The sequence below is a fragment of the Caretta caretta genome, chromosome 21 (genome assembly GCF_965140235.1).
Source record: "Caretta caretta isolate rCarCar2 chromosome 21, rCarCar1.hap1, whole genome shotgun sequence".
NCBI lineage: Eukaryota > Metazoa > Chordata > Testudines > Cheloniidae > Caretta > Caretta caretta.
In genome coordinates, this window is record NC_134226.1 from 8,160,422 (window position 1) to 8,182,396 (window position 21,975).

Sequence of the window (21,975 nt, forward strand, 5' to 3'; positions counted from 1 at the left end):
CAGCAGAGGGAGGCTGCTGGATCTGGGGTTCGGTGGAGGTGGGAGTTTAAAACAATGGCAGTTTGGAACGTAGCTCGATGCTTAGGGGCTGGATTCTCAGAGGGGCTGAGGGCCTGCAGCTCTCCTTGAAGTGAATGGGAGCTTTGGGCGCTCAGCTCCTCTGAAAGTCAGGCCCTGAAAATCTCTCTCTCTAGGCAGTGCTTTCAATGTGGCTGCTGTTCCCAGGGATGGAGAGTTTCACAAGGCAGGAGGGTGTAGTAGCTAGAGCTCAGGTTTGGGACTCAGCAGACCTGCCTCTGCCACTCACTCGCTGGGTGGCCTTGGGCAAGGCACATCCCTGCTCTCTCCCTCGTTTTCTCCATCTGTAAAACACAGGGAGAGACTGACCTAAGTTCCTGCCTTGCAGGGATCCACATTTGCCGCAACTTCCAGATCTTCACCGGCCACAAGTGGGCAGCAGCTTTTGGGTTTTCATTTGCTGTACCTGCAGCGAAGAACTCACCTAGCATTCTGCATTGGCTGTCCTTGCAGGTCTCCCATCCACAGACTGAACCAACCTGACCTAGGTTAATTAGCTGAGGCAATCTGACAGCACTAGCCTACGGTGCTGTGGGGCCAAAGCATGCAAGGAATTCGTAGCTGTTCGGGGCAGCTTGTAGTTACATCAGGAAGCGTGAGCTATGGCTACCCTGCATTTAGAGCCCAGGTGTCCTTACTCACTTTCCACAATGGGGGGTAACAATACTTATCTCCCATTTTGATATGTGTGGCTGATTATTATTTGTATGGCAGCAGGGCCGGGGGGACCCAGTCCTAGATCCAAGGCAGGTGGTGCTAGGTGCTGTACAAACAACAAGTGGATGCCTAGTGTCATGTCCGTGCTAAACCGTACCATTGTGGAGAGGCTTTTCAATCAGGACTTGGCAAGTGTGCTCAGAATTCAGCCTGATGCGCCAACGTCTCCGGTGAGGTGGGTTGGTTTGTTTTTTAACAAAACCCAGGACATCCAAGTGTCCGCTGTAGTCTGAGCGACGCTGGGTAGCAGGTGCCCGCATAGTCACGAGGTGACAGCCCGGTGCTGAGAACGCAAGTTAGACCCAGGCTACTTCGTTCAATTGCTGCCCTCCCCTCTGGTCCCAAACGCATTGCAGCAAATTGCTTCCTCAGCAGAAAGTGCTTCCAAAGGCTCCAGCAATGCCTTAATCGGAAGAGAGTGATATGGATTTGGGGGAGGGGGAGAGGTGAAAGAAGGGATAGGAAAACAAAGGAGGCGGCCAAGGACTGGTTTGGACTGCAGCCACACCACCCCCCTAGGTTTAGAGCAGCCTGGCTCCTTGCCCCAGAGCCGTGTCTAAGAACATGTGCAAAATCTCTAGACAAATCATTTTATTCTTCGCTTTTGAAAAGGTTACGGCAAATTGTTGGCCAAATGTTGACTTTCCTCCAACGACAGCCCAGTTAATCCTTAGCCCCTGCTGACATGCATGGTCCCTGCTGCCTCAAAGAGCTCGTACCCGTCGCTGTGCCTGCCGCTGAAATGCAGCTGTCTCTGGGGTGGGGGCGAGGAGGTAGCCCGTTCTGCATGAGCAACAGGGCTTTGGAGAGGGTGGGAAAGAGAGGGGAGGAGTAGCTTCCATCTGAAACAGCTGGAGTGGGGCGGGGCAGAATGGAAGCGTCTGAGTTTAGATTTGGTTGGGGTGCTGGAGCAGACAGGGTTGTGCTTTCATATAAACCTAGTGCAGATGCTGGTGGGATTTCATTGGAGCCCCCGGCTCCTCTCCAGCGAAAATGGAAGCAGGCTCTGGGGGGGGGGGATCTGTACTGTGGGCTCTGACAGGTGAGACAACTGGGGGAAGGGGTGGATGTGTCGGGTTCCCCCTCCCTCACATCCCAGTTCCCATCTCCCTTTCCAGTCTGGCCTGGGTTGAGAGCTCAGCACCCAAACAGCTCAGTGCAGAGGGGAGGCCCAGGTTGGGCTGGATTTTTTTTTTTTCCTCCCCTTTCATGAAGGCCCCACCAGTCTGACCATTACCTCGGGCCTGCAGGAATCCCAGATGCTCCAGCAAGGGCAGGGGCTCGGGGAGATGGTTTCCATTAGCCTGTGTATCCCACACATGGGGTGTGTGTGTGTGTGTGTGTGTGTGTGTGTGAATCAGGGTGGTTAACCACATCAGTCCCGGCCAACAGTGAGGGATGTGGTGGCTGCATTTCGCTCTCGGTGCGACACCCGGGCACGTTCTCTCGTGGCGCATGAGCCCCAGAGAGACCGTACCCTAGGATGAAGTCTAGCCAGCTCTAGGGCTGAAGGCAAATGCATGAGGAAGCATCCCCTTGCATTGATCTGGAGGTGTGTACTAAACATATACCCTCCAATGCTAGAGCCAGTGTCTGGGATGTCCAGTGCCCCCCCGCACCTCGCATGCTTGGCACTCCCTGCCTGCCCAGTGCCCTCCACAGATTTCCAGTTTCCACCCAAAGGCTGGCAAGCAAACAGCTGTGGCCATGCCAATGCCACAAGCTGGTTTGCTGTGGCTCAGAACAGCTTGGGTGAGTCTTGCCCTGGGCTGGTGCCCGCTTATCGAAGGCGCTGCATCCCCGTGGATGGCAACACGGCTGGTGCCCGCTCTGTGAATGTAACCAGCCAAAGTCAAGGAACCAATTGTGTAACGAAGGGGAAACCCCCTGCTGCAGCCCTGCGGGCATAGGCCTGTTGGACCTGAATCACTGTGTATTTTTAGCGGCGGTGGCTCACACGGGTGGCCCTCTCTCCGGCCAAACCCTTTGCAGGGAGAAATGGAAACTATCTCAAGCAAGGGGGTGGGGAGCTAGTGTCTTTCATGGGGGTGGGGGAGAGGGTCATTCCACTCCACCATTGGGTGCGATCACCTCCTCTTCCAGGCCTTCACTGCCTCCTTTGTAATGACACCTTGTCATGGTAATTGCATGTCGTCTTATACATGGGGTTTGGACGCTGCGTTAGTCAAGCTGATGTGTAAAGTAGGCAGAGTTAAATTCTGTACCTGAATTCCCCGTTGGGGTTTCAATAGGCCGGGGGCGGGGCAGGGGTTCTCTTCATTTCCTCTCCCAAGCTGGCTTCTGGGTATACAGTTTGGTTAACTGGCTAATCCCAGTATTCCTGGGAGATAGGTAAACAGCTGTCCTGTCTCAACCCAGACACGAGGCTGCATCTCAGTGGTGGGGAAACGAACCCTCAGTCAGGCTTTCCAAAGTGGCCACTGGCTTTTCAGTTTGTGAGCGTGTGCACCTTGAGCCGCCTTAGCCGGATTTTCAGGGGTGCCGAGTGCCCACAGGAGGCAGAACCGGTGGCCACCGTTGAAAATGTTGGCTGCTATGAAGAGACCCACTTAAAAACCAGAGCCTGCAATGGCCTTGCATGCAGAGCCCCTGTGGCTTCAGAGACATGGGCATCCGGCTTAGGATCCTTCAGATGAAAGATGTTGTAAGGTCATCATGAGCGTAGTCACTGGATAATCATTAGAGCGAGCTTCACCCCGCGGTCTCTGTCCCAGGAAGCCTGATTTTTGGGTTGGTTTCCTGTATATCCACAGGTGGGTGCCAGCCTTGTGATTTACTGTAACCTGTCCAAAATGAGAGCATTGGGGGTCACCCTGAAGGGTTACGTTTCCAGCAGGGCCCACACTGAGGCCATTGGCCGTGGCTCGGTGCACACCCCACCATGCCCTGGGACGCAGATGCCCGCCAGGTCACTGCTGGGCGGTGTGTGTTCTGCCCATTAGGTTACAGAGATCTGACCGTTGCAGAGAAGGGAAGAGAAGCACAGAAGTGAGCCATGTGGCTGGTGCCCACCTCCCCTGCTTCCAGTGTAATTAAAGAGGAGCCTGAGTCACTTTGTAAACTGCGGGCAGCAGCTGCCAATTAGCCCGAGGCAGGTGAGGCTGGGGTGTGCTGGGGGGGGCGGGGGCTGGCTGTGATTCAGCGAGGAAGGCAGGGGCATAGGTGACTGCACCCAGGCCTCGCTGGAAGCCAGTCCAGCCGCTTGCTGAGCCTTGGGGTATTGCATTGGCTGGCTCTGAGCCATAGCTTTGTTCAGAAAGCGTCTCAACATGGCTGCGTGGAGGTGAGAGGGACACGGCAGAGCTCCTGCCAAGAATGGCCTGCTCACAAATTGCACTGCCCTTAGGCCCTGCTTGTGGTTCACGTGGAGGGGGCAGGGAAGAATCAAAAAAATAAAATCAAGGAAAACAACTGTTTGCAGGAACTGGGGCGAGGCCCCGTGCCAAAGAAATGAAACCACGCCCCAGATGGCTGGTGGAGAGCTGGCCAGAGGGATGCGTGTAATGTTGATGCATCGACAACTGAGCCTATGAATATTGCATGGAAGGAAGATGAGACTGCCAGCAGGTACCCTGCTGCGTCTCTAGAGATCCGTGGCAGGATGCAGCCCAGGTGGTTGCGTCTGCTACCCTGGAGCTGACTCGCGTGCAGGGCAGTCCTTGCTCACGCTCACTGTGTGTGCTACCCTCATATTGACCAGGGTGCAGTACAGTCCTTATCCACTGCTGCCTGGGCTCTGACTTGCGTGCAGCATGACTCTCCGCCATTGCTCGGGAACTGTCTGTTCCGCCTGCCTGTATTCAAATATCCCCAGCCTTTGGCAGATTAACTCTTTCCCTGGGGTGAGACTAAAACCGGTGCCTGCTTGCCACAAGGGCAGGAAGGTGGAGGTCGGGGGGGGGCGGGGGAATCATACCACCCGCTGTCCGTTCATTGGTCACCGGTGGGGCTGGTAACTAATATTGCCAAGCAGATCTTGAATCGGTGGCTGACTAACACTGTGACTGAGACCTTTATTAATGGTGATGGGGAGCATAAGGCACAGTATCTGAGTTAGGAACAATGCCACCCGAACACAACACAAGCCGGTCAAATTAGACACAGCTGGGGAAAACTTGAATGGAGACTCACGGGTAACCCTTTGCTCTGTTTAACTTCGGGTCTGATCCAGGGCTTGGCTTACAGGTACTTTAAATCCATCAGTGGCCTCCACTGACTGAAAAAGGACCCTGTAGTCACCCTAGGGCTCTTCCATGTATCGTGAGACTAACGTCCTGTCCAATGTGCAGCGGCAGTTAAAAAAGCGAACAGAATGTTGGGAATCATTAAGAAAGGGATAAATAAGAAGACAGAAAATATCATATTGCCTCTATGTAAATCCATGGTACACCCGCATCTTAAATACTGCATGCAGATGTGGTCTCCCATCTCAAAAAAGATATATTGGAATCAGAAAAGGGCAGCAAAAATGATAAGGGGTATGGAACAGCTTCCGTATGAGGAGAGATTAATAAGACTGGGACTTTTCAGCTAGGAAAAGAGACAACTAAGGGGGGATATGATACAGGTCTATAAAATCATGACTGCTGTGGAGAAAGTAAATAAGGAAGTGTTATTGACTCCTTCTCATAACACAAGAACTAGGGGCCACCAAATGAAATTAACAGGCAGCAGGTTTAAAACAAACAAAAGGAAGTATTTCTTTACACAATGCACAGTCAGTCTGTGGAACTCTTTGCCAGAGGATGTTGTGAAAGCCAAGACTATAAGAGGGTTCAAAAAAGAACTAGATAAGTTCATGGGGGATAGGTCCACCAGTGGCTATTAGCCAAGATGGGCAGGGATGGTGTCCTCAGCCTCTGTTTGTTAGAAGCTGGAAATGGGTGAGAGGGGATGGATCACTGGATGATTCCCTGGTCTGTTCATTCCCTCTGGGGCACCTGGCCACTGCCAGAAGACAGGACACTGGGCTGGAGGGACCTTTGGTCTGACCCAGTAGGGCTGTTCTTACGTTAATGCCATCTCAGACATCTCATGAAGATACAAGTGGAGGATGAGTCTGAGGGTAGAGCTGGTCAAAATGTATCTGTGGAAACGTAATTTCTTTGAAAAATGGTTGTGTAGAAAACTTTTTTTTTCATTTTCAATTAAATATTTGGGTTTTTTTTGAGGAAAAACAAATTTGAATATTCAGTTAAAATAGTCAGTTTTCAAAAACTGGGGGGGAAAAACCATGGGAAATTTGAATAAAAATGAAATGTGTTCAAAATTCCCCATGGAAAAAGAATTTGCATTTTTCTGGCAGCTGTAGTAGGAAGCCTGGATAGGGCCACCCCTTCCTGCTGAACTTCCTTTTTAGGGCATTTGTACACTAAAGTTAGAGGCGCTGACGTATGGAACTGCACTAAGCTGATCTTGTGTGCAGGACTCCGGGTGCATGCATGCGTACATACCCCCACGTGTTGGTTTTAATAACCCTGAAACGAACTGGGTTGTATATAGAGAGCACAGCTAGACCCACTCGTCGCCAAGTAGTTCAGGCCTGGATCTAGATCTGAAACTTCCCAAGGTTTGGGAGAGCTTAAATCCAGGCTGCTGGTTCTGACCCGTTTCCAGAGGCCCACCGCACATTTCCACAAAGCTGCTGGAAGCATGACTGCTCTTGTTCTGTCCATCACAAACCGGAGGTGGAGGGGGCAGACTGGGCACCGAAGGGGGATTCCTGTTCGTCACACCATTGCCAATGCGTTAGCACTGACTTGGGGTACAAGGCCATGCATGGATGTTTGTTCCTAAATTCCAGCTCCACTGCAGAAACTTCCTTTTATCTTGTGCTGAGGTTCTTTGTTCTTAGGGTTAAGCTCTTCTCCACTGCTGTTGACACAGTTCCAGCCGCCATGGCCTTAGGCTGACTCTGTTTATGGAGGTTACCCTGCACAGAGGGGGGATATTTCTGAACAGCTTTGCACGGAGGGGATTTTTATGAAGGCCTGTGTGGTGCATAGAAGAGATACTTATGTAGGGGGTAATACACCAGTGAAGGGTTGTCATTGATTTGCAGCTAAGGAGATGATGATGTTGGGAAGTTGCCATAGTAAGTTACCTTGGTCTACAAGAACATAAGAACAGCCATAGTGGGTCAGACCAAAGATCCATCTAGCCCAGTATCCTGTCTTCCGACAGTGGCCAATGGCAGGTGCCCCAAAGGGAACAAACCGGTAATCATCAAGTGATCCATCCCCTGTTGCTCATTCCCAGCTTCTGGCAAACAGAGGCTAGGGACACCATCCTTGTCCATCGTGACTAATAGCCAGAGACAGAGATGAGTCACCAGAGGCAGAGATGAGTTGAAAAGAAATCAGGAAAGCTGAGACCTAATATACCTCCCCTCCTCTCACTGGGCAGTTGTGTAAACGCACTAGAGAGCGAGCAGAGCGTCTCCCTGGGCAGAGCCGAGCAATGCACCTCATTATCTATAGGCGGTGTTTCTGAGTGCCGGGGCAGTGTGTTTTGAAAGTACCATGGCTTGCGTCAGCCAGTCAGCAGGGACTGTGCACTCCCAGCTGTGGGTGGGATCGTGATAAGGATGTTTTGGTTATTAACGAAAACGGGTGGCGCTCCAAGGAGCGTAAGCTTCCGGCGATCCACTGTGTACTCAGCTCTGTCAAATGATCATTAAATACACAATGCTGCTGCCCACTGAAACTGACTAGGAAAGTAACCATTCTGGTTTTACTGCCCAGGCTGGGTGACGCATAGGAGATAAACTGCACCCTTGGCATCTGTTGGGTGAGACCCTGGTAGATTTCACAACCTAAAGAGGGTGGGCCCAGGTCACTAGTAGATGGGGGACTTTGAGGGGGATGGCATCAGTGACTGAGCAGTGGGGCACGCTTCACCCTGGCCTAGTATAGATTCCACCGTGCTTTAACCTTAAAAATAAGACCCTTAACACCCAAGCCTAAGCAGAGCTGTTTTAGTGATGATGACAGGCGGTTTGTCCTGCTGCACTGGGTCCATGTTTCTCCTGGTTGGTTTGTCTCTCTCACACCCCCCAGAGGTGGCTGCATTTCAGAGGTGCTGGTACACTTTTCAGAGCAGGGAATGCATCTCGAGTGAAAGGCACTGTGTACCATACGTGTAAGATGGTTCTAGTCTGTTCAGAGCAGGATGGTCTTGTGGGCTGGGACTCAGGAGAGCTGGGTCCAATCTGTGTGACCTTGAGCAAGTCACTTAATTTCTCTGTGCCTCACTTCTCCCTCCCCCTTCTATAAAATTAGGGTAATAATATTTCCTTTCTCCCATCCTTTGTCTTGTCTGTTTTGACTCTCAGCTATTTGGGGCGGAGGTTCTCACTACAGTAGAACCTCAGAATTACGAACACCTCAGGAATGGAGGTTATTCATAACTCAGAACAAAATGTTATCATTGTTCTTTCAGAATTTACAACTGAACATTGACTTAATACAGCTCCGGAACTTTAATCTGCAGAAGAAAAATGCTGCTTTTAACCATCTTAATTTAAATGAAACAAACCCAGAAACAGTTTCCTTACCTTGTCAAATCTTTTTTCTACCTTTCCCTTTATTTGTAGTAGTTTAGCACAGTACTGTACTATATTTGTGGGCTTTTTTGGTCTCTGCTGCTGCCTGATTGCGTACTTCCAGTTCCAAATGAGGTGTGTGGTTGGCCCGTGAGTTCCTAACTCTGGTGTTTGTAACTCTGAGGTTCTGCTGTATATGTACCGCCTAGCACAATGGGGCCTCAATCTTCTGTGGGGGGTCTTGGTGCTCCTTTGATACAACAAATTATAACTGGAGAAGTAAAATACAAGAGACATTTATGGGCCTGTGAAACTGGCTAGTTATCAGGATGTTCCAGAGGCGAGCGGCACTGATTAGGAAACAGACAACTGCTTTGTGGGGGACACCTCCCCTTGTCCGAGGCCACAAAGCAGATGGGGCGATATGCGTATCATGTGTGGGGAGTTTTATAGGTACTCAGCTCTGTCCCTTATTGGCTTTGATTGATGGTGCTTATGCATGAAATGGCCACTGCGTGTGATTTAGAGAAGGAGAGAGGATCGAGGAGCTAAGGACAGGCTGCCCCTCTCCTCCTAAAGCCTGGCATAAAACCAGGGAGGATGCAGAGGCAATAATTTCGACAGTGACCTCTGTGGCATTTCCTCCATTGCTGGCCCAGCTGCCAAGCACTGGTGGTTAACCTGACACTCGGGTCCCTGCTGCTGGGGAGGCGAGATGCTCTCCCTGTACCCGTTGCTGTGCCCCCAGAAACCCTTCTTAACTGGCAGCCTGTATTATGCCCCAGCATTAGGGCAATCAGTGCAGCACCCTGATCTCACCCAGAGTTTCCTCCCCCAGGGAGTTGTTATTCCCCGCTTTCTATCCCCCACCCTCTCAAATTCCCTTCCCACCTCACTGAGATGAGTAACGTAATCGGTACGTGCCTTGAATATCCAAACTTCTCCCACTGCTGCCATAAGCCAGAGGGATGCGCTGGAGAGGGTGAGGCCCAGCGGCCTGAGCACAGGCAGAGGAGCCAGGCGTTCCCTAATTCTAATCCTGGCTCTGCCCCGACTCAGTGCGTGGCCTTGGGCAAATCATTCATTGGCTCCTTCTTCCCTGCGGATAACACAGCCCTGCTCTAAGCACTAGGCAGCATTTCCCCTGCCTAGCTCTGCTGGGACCACTCTCGGCAGGGCCCAGGGGAGGAGATATCTCCTGCGTCCAACTCATCTGGTAACTGCTGCGAGGAGAGGGGACAGCGCCTTCCTCGAGCACAGCTGCGTGATCTCAGTGCAGACACATTCAGGGCTCAGAGGAGCCTGTGTGGGGTTTCTGTGTTATGCATCCAGCTGTGAATGGGGCTGAATCCCCAACGGAATTAATAAAGTTGGCTGCTGTCAGGATGAACTGAAGCTAGACGGTCAGTCTGAAGATCAGTGACTAGAAGCGTACGCCAGGAATTAAAAATTCTGTGACGAATGGGGCTGGGGCTAATGTGTGGGTGTTTTGGGGCCTGACCCTTCTCTCCACGGACTTCCAGGAGGTTACACCTGATTCATGCCAGGGATGGATGAGGAACCCGCTGTGTGTTTAGAGCCCAGCTCATTTGTTTAGGATTAACTCCTCCGTGTGAGGGCCCCAGGCCCAGAATGAGCTGTCTCCAGCTAAAGTTCAGGGAACCTCTGTAACATGGAGTCACATCCAAGCACACGTACATGTGTGGTGGTGGGAAGTCCGGTCAGATCATTCCACATCCCCTACCCCCATCTTAAAGGTTCCCCCTGAGGCTGCCACTCTCACTGCAGCCAAGGAGGGCAGGACACCTGTGTTGTCCAGAGGCAGCTCCTTGGAAGGAACAAATGTTGCTCCCTCCAGCTTGGAAGTGTCAGGAGCTGCACACCAGCAACCAGAGGCAGTGAATTAACTGATTCACACACAATGCTACACATCCGCATGTGTCCATAAGCGGTGGTCTTTCTATCAACTGTCTACACAGATGCAGCATATTATAGAGCAACAAGAGGGATGAGCATCCATCCTCCAGGCCTGCCTGTCCTCCCATTGGCCTGGGTCACGCAGCAGGTCTGACTAGATGATCATAATGGTCCCTTCTGGCCTGAGAGTCTTTGTCTCCCTGCCCAAGCGGTGGAGCGGGAAGCTTAGTGTTGCCGCATGGGCTGTCGCCTGTCCCCTCGGGATGCTGGCTTGGTTTTAAGGGCTTCCGGGAAGCGACGGCCTTTTGGAATTACCCAGCGGAATGATACGATGGTAGCAGAAGTGCCGATTCGCCGGCTACTCGTGACACCCTTTGGATACGTCGCGCCTCCCCAGAGCTCTGCGGCGGTAGCGTGCCAAGGTGCTTGCAGCCCCGGGCTGGCTGTACTGCTGCGATTTTGGCAAGGGGGAGCGAAATACTGTGTGATATAAGCCAGCTGGTATCCCAAGCTCTACTTCCTTGTTTGGAGGTTTCCTTTAAATGTCACTGCTTCATTCCCCCCGGCCCTCCTCCCCACCCCAGCATCTAATGCTAACAATTGGGATGGACTGAAATGTGCTTTTTAAAGCGTTGGCCTAAGGGGGAGAGTGGGTTGCTGTGTCAGTGATGCCGCCCCCGGCCTCCAGTGCTTTCCCCTTTAAATCTGGGGTTGCACAGGGCTTTATAAACCCTAACGACCCCGCTCTGGGAACAAGGGAAGCATTCTTGCGATCAGTCCCACCGTCAGGAGAACCCAGCTTTTCCGCCTCTCAGCCCCCTGTGCTAGCTCTTAGTCTAGAGGGCAGTCTGGTCAGGAATGGAACCCAGGAATCCTGACTCTCAGGCCACGCTCCCTTCCTAAAAGGAGACCGCTGGGCCTTCGCCTAGGAAGAAGCAATAGAGACTAAGTGCAGGGAGGAATATAAGGCCACACTAGAACTGTCTGAAGATGAGCGACTGTAAAAAAGAGCAGCAGGGGGTGGGCCCAGTTTAATAAATCCTGTGCCATGACCCAGGTTAGCAGTAAACGTCTGCTCAGTGTGTCTGCAATTTACTCTGACAGAGGTCGGTCGGTCAGTCTGTCTGTCTAATCACTCCCATCCCTGTAGCATGCTCCTTCCCTTGTTGAGCTGCAGATTTCTCCAGCGCGGGATACGAATAATTCCCCGGGAGGGGTCAGGGTAGCCGAGTGTTTGTGTCTCAAGAAAACCCAGCACCCTCCGCTTTTCACCTTCAGCTTGGCAAAGAGCTGCTCCCTTATGCCCAAGTGGGTACGGCCAGGCTGCAGCATAAATCCTCCTCTGTCTGCACCTGCCGCATGAGTGTGCGGCCGTGTCTCTGCCCTTCACCTTTCTCTCCTTGGGTAGCCGTGCTGGGGATCTATTTTTTTTTCTTCTCACTCCATGCTCGGCATGCCTGCTAGCTGCTCCGACACGCGAGGCTGCAAGCGTCGTTCGCTTTGAATGATGAGCCTGGACGGGGCCAGAATAGACCCCGCTGCCTAGAGAGAACGGGTGCCTCTCTCCCCCCGCGTGTGCCCAGGAATAAAGGGGGGAGAGAAGGAGCGGGAAGCAAATGCAACCAGCGTGGAACTCAAGGGAATCGGACAAGTTGAAGATAAGGATGGAAAGCTTATTAGATCACCCACTCTGTCTCCCTGCCAGTGCAGGATCATCCCCCACGGTATATTGCCTAGTGCAATAGAAGAGCCGCTGGAGTGGCAGGAAGACTTACCTCTCTCCCACGGGATGGTTGTAGCTGGGGATCCCTGCTGAGCTTGGCAAGGGGACCTGTCACGATGCTAAAGTTCCGGGCAGACCGTCGGGTCAGGTAGGGCTCACCTGGTGATAACAGCAGGGCTGGCGGGGGGAAGAGGAAGCAGGCCAGGAAGGCAGGCCCGGTTCGTCGCCTATGGGGGGCTTTGTGTGTGTGTCTGTGTGTCATGAAGTGGATGAGGGAACTTCAGCTTGGTCAGTAATTGCTGCATTGCAGTGCTTCAGAGGAGATGCTTAACTCAAGAGTTTATACAGCCGGGTCAGGCAAGGCAGCTGCCAGGAGAGGAATTATTTAAGGAGGTTCTGAGGAAGTGACTTTGCTTTGGAGGGGGCCTGGGAAGCTGGAGGAGAGGGTGGTGGGTGGGATGGAAGGAGGCAATTGAATGAGTGCCAGGAGGAGCTGCACGGAGCTACCAAGGATGGAAGCTGGGGTGGGGGAACTGTGCCCGAGGATAAAGAGAAACCTGCTGCCGGCTGGCAGAATGAATGAACCTCTGACCAAAAGCTGCAGGCAGGCTAAGAACCGTATGGTTGAGCCCCGTCCACAGACGCTAATTCCGGCAGCACCGGGAACGTCAGCTTTGCGAATGGGGCCCTCCAGGATCTCCGCTCCTGGGTGCAGAAACGCTTGCTATAGCAAAAGGTGCTTCCCCTTGAATGGACATTCCCTGCAAGCTAGAGTGGGGGCAGAAGGGACTTTTCTCGCCTGCCTATGTAATGCCATTGTGATCCTTCTAAAGTCACTGGTGTTTATGAGATTATTTTTAAAACCAGGTGCAACCAAGAGCAACCAAAATACAGCCCCCCTCCCCTGCCCATCAGATCTAGTTAGAAAAGTAGCAGTAAGGAAGTGGGGTTATTTAATGGTGTCAATTTCTTTGTTAAATCAGCTTCCTTATTTATAAAAATAATAATACGGCTGGCCCAGTTTGGAGAATGAGATTTCCCCCCTCTTTCACCTGGGGCACATGCTAACAAAAGCCCTTTAAGCTAACCGAGGAGGGAAGGAAGCAACTGAAAGAGAAATAGTATTGGCCAAGGGTACTGGGGTTTGGGCAGTAATGGTGCTAAGCAGGAAGCCCTCCTTTTAGCAGGATTTCTACCAGCAAACATTTAATATCCTCTAACCCTGGCCTTATCTCAGACATTCAGGTGAAACTTGCAAGTGGCTGGGTGGAGGGATGAGCGGTCGTGGTAGCTATTTTTCTTGCTCCAACTTTCACCGTTTTGCTGACTCTATGCAGAGTCTGGCTGTTTGCATGGAGACTTCATCGGTGGGCATTCAGTGCACAGTGGCCTGGTGCCCAGCTGTGCTGCATGTCAGTGCTCAGATTCTGTGATGCTGGGGGGCCATGTTATACGCAGACAGCCGTGTGCAGGTAGCCGGTGTCTTCCTAGGACGATGGTGAGCTGGAGGGGAGGTAATTTATATTGCAGCCATTCTCTGTGCCCTTGAAGAACATTGCAAACAGCCATTGAACAGGATCAAGCAAAGCTGGTACTGAACTGGTATTTGTGCCTTAACCTTGACTTCTAACTCACCAAAGTGAGGAGAGATCCAGGGTTGTAACACAGGCTGCACCTGAAACCTGCTCATCACTGGGGTTCTCCAACCTGGCAGTCAAAGGCCTGACTCAAAAGTCAGCGAAGTCCTTGGGGAAAATTCCCCTTGATTTTAGTGAGTGGCAAATCAGGCCCACTAACTGAATGTGTGGAAGGTGTTTTTCATCCTGTCTCTACTGGAATGAGGAGGAGCTTGCGGGCTGAGTCATCCTCCACTGCTTTGGACTTCCCGCAACCATCCACACCTGAGTGGAGTATAAAATGCTGCTGTTTTCAATCAGTCGCAACTTGGAGTTTGTCCGCATGTGGGAGTTGCACTGGATTAAATGAAAGTGTGATGTTAAACTGGCGCAAATTTGTGTGTGGATATTCCTCATATTGGTTTAAATCTGGCTTATGTTGGTTTAGCTGATGTAAGGTACAAGCTAAATCACTATAAACCAGGTTTAAACCAAGTTGAGCATCTACATGCAAAGTTGCCCTGGTTTGTATTCACTGTACACAGGTGCAAATGGCTACAAAGGTATGAGGCAGAGAGGACTCAGACCCTGGCTGGCTCCATCCATACTAGGAAATTAGGGACCCATAACTCTTGACCAGTGGAAACTGTACTGGGCATTTAGGGTTAGACACCACAGTGGTAAAAGCGCCTGAGTTCTGTCTACATTAGGGTCCAATGGTTAGGGCACTAGCCTAGGATTTAGCCACTGCTCTGACACAGAATCTGTGAGTGACCTTGGACAAGTCACTTAGTCTCTCTCTCTCTCTGTGCCTCAGTTTCCCATCTGTACAATGGGGATGATAGCCGTGCCCGACCTCCCAGGGGTGTAGGGAGGATGCATACATTAAAGATTGTGAGGTGCTCAGATAGTACGGTAATGGGGAGGGGGGACAAAATTATTTGTGTCCTACAGGAGAGCCTAGGGTCCCTGGTCATGGTGCAGGCTGCCATTGTGCTGGGTGCTGTACAAACACAGAGCAAAGAGACGTCTCTGCCCCCAGTGAGCGTACAGTCTAAGTACCTTAGCTAAATAGATTACTACAACCCTTGGAGCTGCACCTCTGGTGGCTGGTTTTCCTCGCATACCCAAGGCCCCTGGCATTAGTGCTGCCTGCGTTTTGATAACATAACAGGGCAATTAGCCAGTTTAAAGCGTTTTTCATAGAATCATAGACTAGAAGATCAGGGTTGGAAGGGACCTCAGGAGGTCATCTAGTCCAACCCCCTGCTCAAAGCAGGACCAATCCCCAACTAAATCATCCCAGCCAGGGCTTTGTCAAGCCTGACCTTAAAAACTTCTAAGGAAGGAGATTTCACCACCTCCCTAGGTAACACATTCCAGTGTTTCACCACCCTCCTAGTGAAATAGTGTTTCCTGATATCCAACCTAAACCTCCCCCACTGCAACTTGAGACCATTACTCCTTGTTCTGTCATCTGCCACTACTGAGAACAGTCTAGATCCATCCTCTTTGGAACCCCCTTTCAGGTAATTGAAAGCAGCTATCAAATCCCCCCTCATTCTTCTCTTCCGCAGACTAAACAATCCCAGTTCCCTCAGCCTCTCCTCATAAGTCATGTGTTCCAGTCCCCTAATCATTTTTGTTGCCCTCCGCTGGACTCTCTCCAATTTTTCCACATCCTTCTTGTAGTGTGGGGCCCAAAACTGGACATAGTACTCCAGATGAGGCCTCACCAATGTTGAATAGAGGGGAACGATCACGTCCCTCAATCTGCTGGCAATGCCGCTACTTATACATCCCAAAATGCATTGGCCTTCTTGGCAACAAGGGCACACTGTTGACTCATATCCAGCTTCTCATCCACTGTAACCCCTAGGGCCTTTTCTGCAGAGCTGCTGCCTAGCCATTCGGTCCCTAGTCTGTAGCGGTGCATGGGATTGTTCCATCCTAAGTGCAGGACTCTACACTTGTCCTTGTTGAACCTCATCAGATTTCTTTTGGGCCAATCCTCTAATTTGTCTAGGTCCCTCTGTTTTTGGATATATGCTAGTGGTTTGGGGGCTTTGCCGAAACTGCCGGGTTTTCTGCCCCTTAATTTGTTGACTTTGAGTTTTGTTCACGTAACCACACTTGGCAGTGGTCGCGTTTTCACTTTGTAAATGCTTTAATTGAAATTAACGACTGGATTTTCTTACCCACTGAAAGCAATTTCTGAACAGGCCCACAATCAAATCAGTTATCTGGCCTGCAGGAAACAGGGAGCAAAGCTTTGGAAATGGAACTGGGGCCCCGCCGGAATGCTGGGTCTGCTGAGCAAATTCTGATTCAAACGTTGCAAGTCAGCCCCGCCCAGAACCGCTGATCTTGAAAGTCGCGCCCTTTTTAGGGGTGTTAGGAACTGAATACAATTCTGTAATCTGCTCTGTTTTTATGCTGATATAATAGTCTGGATGGGGTCGTTTACCGAAATAGCTCTACCAGTTCAACCCATAATGTGGACACAGTTATACCAGTAAAAAGGTGCTTTATATCAGTACAACGTATTCCCCTTCCTGTACAGGAATAAGCTCTAAGATTTTATAGCAGTGTAACTGTACTAGGGAGGTTAGATTGTTTTAACTACACTGGTATAGTTAATCTGGTACATCTTTTGTGGTTTTAATTCAGGGCTCAATCCAACCACCATTAACGTCAGTGAAAGGCTTCCATTGACTCTGAGAGTAGGATCAGGCCATTGGTTTCCTTGGGGCTGCTTAAGGCACAAGGTTCTACTCACACGCATGGCAGAATCGAGCTCTTAGTGACGCAATGCCATCTCTAATTATAAACAGACTTCCCATGTGCAGTCTAATCTCACTAATTTGCATTTAGGAGGGGTGCAGGGCCATTAATATTGTGAATGACTCTTTTCCGAATAAAGGGGTAAGTGAAAAAACAGCAGGCCAAGTGGAGTTACACCAGCGTTGAGTTTTCCCCACTTACAGCCAGCGTGTCGGAGAACATTACTGCGCTAATTTAGTTGGACAGCACTAGTTCAGTCTTATGTTAATAACTCATCATGTCACAGTCGGTGTCCTGTGATATGTCCTGTAAAGCTAATAAGGTCTCAGCAATCAGAGACCTCCCTTCGGCTCTCCATTCCGCAAGCTCTGCTGGGAAGTGCAGATGAAATTTGTTGTGCAAATTATGCAGCGTGTGGATTAGCAAAGGGAGAATCTGCTGCAATTTGCCATTCATTAAGTGTTGCAAATCCATCAGCTTTTGCAAGTGGCTCTTCGTGCCCTGTTGTGGCTACCAGGCTGTTGGATGAAGTCATGTGGCTTGTGCTGCTTTGGAGCCCTCTGCCGGCATCTGCACATGATCTGGGGTTCTACCTCCATTCAGATCCTTCGTGAAAGAGCGGATCTGTTCTTAACGTCTGTGAGCGGCGCGTAGAAGGGGGACAAAGGTAAACAGATGTTTGCTCTGGTGTTATTGTGCCCATTTTCTGCCCTAGTTGCAAGCTGGCATCTCATCTGCTTCTCCCTGCAGCCAAAGCCAGTAGCCACAGCCCGCTCCTTTAAATCCCACTTGCAGAGCTCCCCCAGGGGATTCAGACTGCTGCCATACCTGGGAAGACTGTGCCTATTATCTGGAATGGAGAAATCCGATTTGTTCCTGCAAGTGTGGGTGCCAGTCACTGGCAGAGAATGTTCTCTCCCGGTCAGTCTCAGACAAAATGTGAGGCAGAGAGTCTTGTCTCTGTAGTGAAGCCCTATGCTCAGGGCTGTGGAAATCAGAGGGCTTGCGAGCAAGATATGGGCCTGTGCATCCAGTAGCCACTGGTCCCACAGACTGGGTTTGACAACAGTTAGTTGGAGCTGGTGTAGTCTAGTGGTTAGAGCAGAGGACAAGGAGCCAGGACTCCTGGATTTTATTCCCAGGTGCCGCGGACTGACTGTGGATTTAGTGCAGATGCTGATACCCTCGCTCATGATCAGTAATGCTGTACTCCACATGTGGTCTGAGTCATTCCAATGCAACACTCAAGGAGGAAAGTCCTGTTCTGTGTGAGGGTGTCTGGATCTGACCCTTGCAGCGTGCAAATGAATTCAGATAAAGTCTGTAAGAGCTGCGGCAGCTCAGTCCCTCTGAAAATCAGTCCCTTTTAACCGCTCTGTGCCTCCATTTCTTGATCATAAAATGGGACGACTAATATCAACCCATCTCTGTAAGGGGCTTTGAGATCCAGGTCTGAAAAGTGCTGTGTGATAACAGCGCAGGGTGATTGCTATGGGTACTGACTGCCACGCCGATAGCGAGGATCTGGAGCAGGTACAGAACCACGGTAAAGCCAGGTCTTTCCAGGGGCCGACTGGCGATATCGGTGTGGCTTTGGGCGTGTCACTCATTCTTTATTTACGAGTGCCTGCATAACCCTGTCCGTGCTGCATTATGTACATCGGTGCCTTGTAATAATGTACACCAATGGGCTTGCTGTTTCTTTGGCTGTTAGAACACGTGGCTGCGTCACATAGGAAAATTAATAGGGAGGAAACCCCCCTGAAGACTGAGATGTAATAGGTTGTTTTAACAAGTGAATGCCACTAGGGGGCTATTCATTAGTCCCGTCTATTGACACCTGTGAAAGCTTCTCTTCCAATACATGCCGCTCATCCAAATGGATGCTCCATAGGAAACAGCCTGTGGAATTCAAACATGGACTAGCTGGCAGTGAAGGGGCTAATGCTAGTCTGGTTTTGTGTGCCGGGTCTGTGCAAATGTGGCATACACGCTTCCATCCATCTGGTTGTGTACCTGGGAAAGTGGATGTACTGTGGATACTGGCCTGAGGAGGATCTGCCTTTGTGGCATCATTGCTCAGTGAGAAGAGGAGAGGGAGAGCATTGTGCATGGATGAACTCCATCTCCCAGCACCATATGTCGGCCAGGCCTACTGGCAGCTGCTAGGTGGGCTTTACCATGTGTTTTTATCTCCACACTCTGCCCTGACCTTGTCTCTCTTCAGCCACAGAGATGGTCCAGCTGATTTGCCAAGCCTCCTGCGTACAATCCCACCTTGTCTTAAAGTAGTAGTCACCTCTTATTGGCATACACCTAGGGCGGAGTTGAAATTACAACCACAAAGCCCAAGAATTTAGGGCTGAAATGGGCACATGACTGGGACTAGCACGGCTTGTGTTCTGTCCAGCTTGTGGGGCAGACAGATTCTTCTGTCCCTAATAAATAACCGGGCTGAAAGATGGGAGGGGGCAGTTATAACTGAATCACAAAACCCTCTCCTTCTCCCCCACCCCCACAACCCACCAATGTTTCAAGTTCCTGCATCTCCTGAGCATGAATTAATTTTACAAATCCCTAAAACATACTGAGGTTCTATCCACCTCAAACTACCCAAGGTTCACTCATTCTTAGTCATGAGACCAGCTAGACAAGAAGAGACCAGTTGCCACCTAGGCTGGCAACCCATCTCCAGCAGTGGGCAGTGCAGGAAGTTTCAGGGATATGTATACAAGGTCACCTCCTCAAAATGTACCTATTGGCACAATGCCAATAGGTACATTTTGAGGAGGTGACCTTGTATACATACTCTATGGTAGAGGAGGGGAATCCTTCCTGACCCCATCTGGTGATAAACATATGCCCTGAAGCATGTGGCTTGGTAAACCCGGATCATTTTTTACTAGTGTAGAGTCACTGCAAATGTTGTTTCCGCCCTTAGTGAGTTGAAATTCATTCATGAGCCGTGTCAGAAAGAAGCCGAAGGCTAGGCACAGTCAAGCCTTCAGTTATTTGCCTCCGTAATATCCTGAAGCAGCAATTTTCAGCATTTTGAACTGGTATACGAAGCAAAAGAAGGGCCGTGATGCTTAACCATAGCTCAGCCACTCCATTCACTCCAAAGCCGCTTAATTCCTGCAAATTCTCCTCTGTGTTTTCCAGCCACAATGAAAGACGGAACACGTTCCTGCATCCCGTGACTGGACACATCCCAGAAGAAAACGCAAGATTTGACTTACACTTACAGAAGTAGGTTTGCTTTAGAATGGTGTGTGAGTGAGTGAACCAGAGGAGAAAAGAACTAATAATACCAAGGAAATATTGAGAGCAAAGACCACAGCAGGGGATCTACGGGTCAGGCATGGTAGAGAGTAGGGAACAGTGTGGCTTTGCTGTGAGACGAGGGACAGCCTTACTTTGCTATGTATGTATGTGTAGTCTGTGTGTTTGCACAGCGTAGGCCTCATCTGTGGAAGTCAATGGAAAGACCCTCTGCTGGTTGCAATTAGCTTTGGCTCCGGCCCTGTGCATATAGGCAAGCACCATAAGTGTATCAGTGTGTCGTACGTATGGGGCAGGCGCTTAGGCCGTTATTCCTCAGCTGTCCTTGCAGAGATCGCTAATAAGCTTCTTTCTCTCCCTTCTCTCTCTGTCTTGATGGCAGCTCTACAGTGGACATGTCCAGCAAAGCAGGTGGGAAGCGACCGGCGACCATCAGCAGCGAATCATCCAACCACACCATGGTGTCAGAGATGCCTCAGGAGCGACCAAACGGCAGGGTATGTTCATGGAACACTGGGCACTGGCCTGGGACCCTAGGAATCTATTCCCAACCATGCCACTAGTCAGCTGGATCTAAGCTGCCCCTTACACCTAATGTTCTCATTGCCTCTGGACATCTGAAAGGGCCTTTCTTCTTGCTGAATGGGCTGGGGGTAACCAAGCACACCTGCCCTGGCGGATGCCTGCTGGTAAGCAGATGTATTTGGCCTGCTGGAGTCGCTGTGGGCAACCAGAAGCCCCCAGCCCGCACAAAAGGCATTCAGGGAGGGAGATGGGTGTTTAGGCACTGGACTGGCACTCAGGAGATCTAGGTTCATTTCTCAGCTCTGCCACAGACCCCCTCCTTTCGGCCAAGTGGCTTCCCTGCTCCGTGCTCAGTTTCCCCCTCTGTAAAATGGGGCCAATGATACTGACTCACCTTTGTGAGGTTCTTTGAGATGTGGGAATGAAAAATGCGACATAGCAGCGAGGTGATTGTCACGCTCCTTCCAAACCAAGGGGAAGTAGCTGGCTGGGATCAGAGCATCAGCAAAGTAAAGACAGCGATTAGGATCCAACCCTATTTTGCAGTATGGAAAAGATAGGCCGAGCTGGGAGCTGGTTGCAAGAAGGAAGCAACTGCAAGCCTGGGACAAGTAGATAAAAGGCTGAGATTTCCCCAGGGGTGATGTGGTAGGTGCACTGGCGGTAAGATGCGGCTCTCCCTCGCTCGCCAGATGGCAGCGTTGCATGGCATCCCCCAGCCGCATGCTCAGTGAGCTGCATGGCTGGGTCTTACTATTCCCCGTGGGTTTGCCTGAAAAGCAAACGCCCCCAACAGCTGCTGCCGCCACCCCTGGGAGAGGCTGTTCCACAGCCTGCTAACGCCGGTGCATTCTGAGAGCCTCCTCTCTCCTTCTCCAAAGGCCTCACGCCCTTCCCGGAAGGGGATCGCCTTTGGGAAACGCTCCAACTCCATGAAGCGGAACCCCAGTGCCACGGTGACCAAAAGCGGCTGGCTGTTCAAGCAGGTAGCATTCCCCTGGCTGAGCCAGGCATCTCGCAGTGCCACCTTCCTCTGTCGGGACGATGTGGTGACCCTAGGCCCCATGCCGCACTAGGACTGGTGTGGGACTGCATGGGGCATGGCTCTTGGGTGCCTATTCCAGGCACCTGCCAAACTCCCCCCGCCCCGGAGGGTCTCCATGTAAAAGCATGAGGTGTTATGCAGGGCGGGCTGCCCTCTATCTGTCCCAACCTCTCTCCGGTGCATCCCCAGGATCTGACTGTGACAGCAGGGAGCGCTGCTGCTGGGTGTCTGCCTCATCTGGCCTGCACCTCTCCCCAGTAAATCCCTCTCGCAATGGCTCCTGCAAGCCGTGCAGCTGGGCTCTCTGCCACCCTGCGCCCTCTCCTCAATGGAGCTCATCCCGAGCTCTCCCTGTGATGCACAAGATGCTGCTGCTTCCCCCACTTTCCCCTCTCTCTGCTTTACAAGCAGCTACAGGTCTGGGGCGCCCTCTCACTCGTGCCTCTCTTGCAGGCCAGTTCTGGCGTGAAGCAGTGGAATAAGCGCTGGTTTGTGCTGGTGGATCGCTGCCTCTTCTATTACAAAGGTATGTGGTGGGGCCGAGGTCTAAAGAGCCGTCCCATGGGCCCAGTCCTGATGGGGCAGGGCCGCGGCAGCTCCTGGTGCACTCACAGCCCCAAAGCCAGGTGGCCAGGGTTCAATCTGGGCAGCTGGGGTGGGATCTCAGAGTCCAGCGCCAGGGAAGAAACCCAGTTTGTTTGATGCAGAGTGAGTCCCACCGAGC

At 51.3% G+C, this 21,975-nt stretch overlaps 1 protein-coding gene across 14 annotated transcripts in view; it reads left to right on the plus strand.

Annotated features, from left to right (window-relative positions):
* PLEKHA6 (pleckstrin homology domain containing A6) overlaps positions 1 to 21,975 on the plus strand; it is a 139,081-nt gene that overhangs the window by 72,752 nt on the left and 44,354 nt on the right. For 13 of the 14 annotated variants that reach the window (XM_048826299.2, XM_075122054.1, XM_075122055.1 and 10 more), the window contains 4 exons: positions 19,562 to 19,648; positions 20,064 to 20,178; positions 21,088 to 21,192; positions 21,705 to 21,777. In XM_048826299.2, the coding sequence (XP_048682256.2) occupies positions 20,077 to 20,178; positions 21,088 to 21,192; positions 21,705 to 21,777 (280 nt within the window). In that variant the 5' untranslated portion in view covers positions 19,562 to 19,648; positions 20,064 to 20,076. Of the gene's footprint in view, positions 1 to 12,126; positions 12,148 to 19,561; positions 19,649 to 20,063; positions 20,179 to 21,087; positions 21,193 to 21,704; positions 21,778 to 21,975 lie in introns of those variants that run through there. The other variant, XM_075122060.1, reaches the window with a different exon arrangement.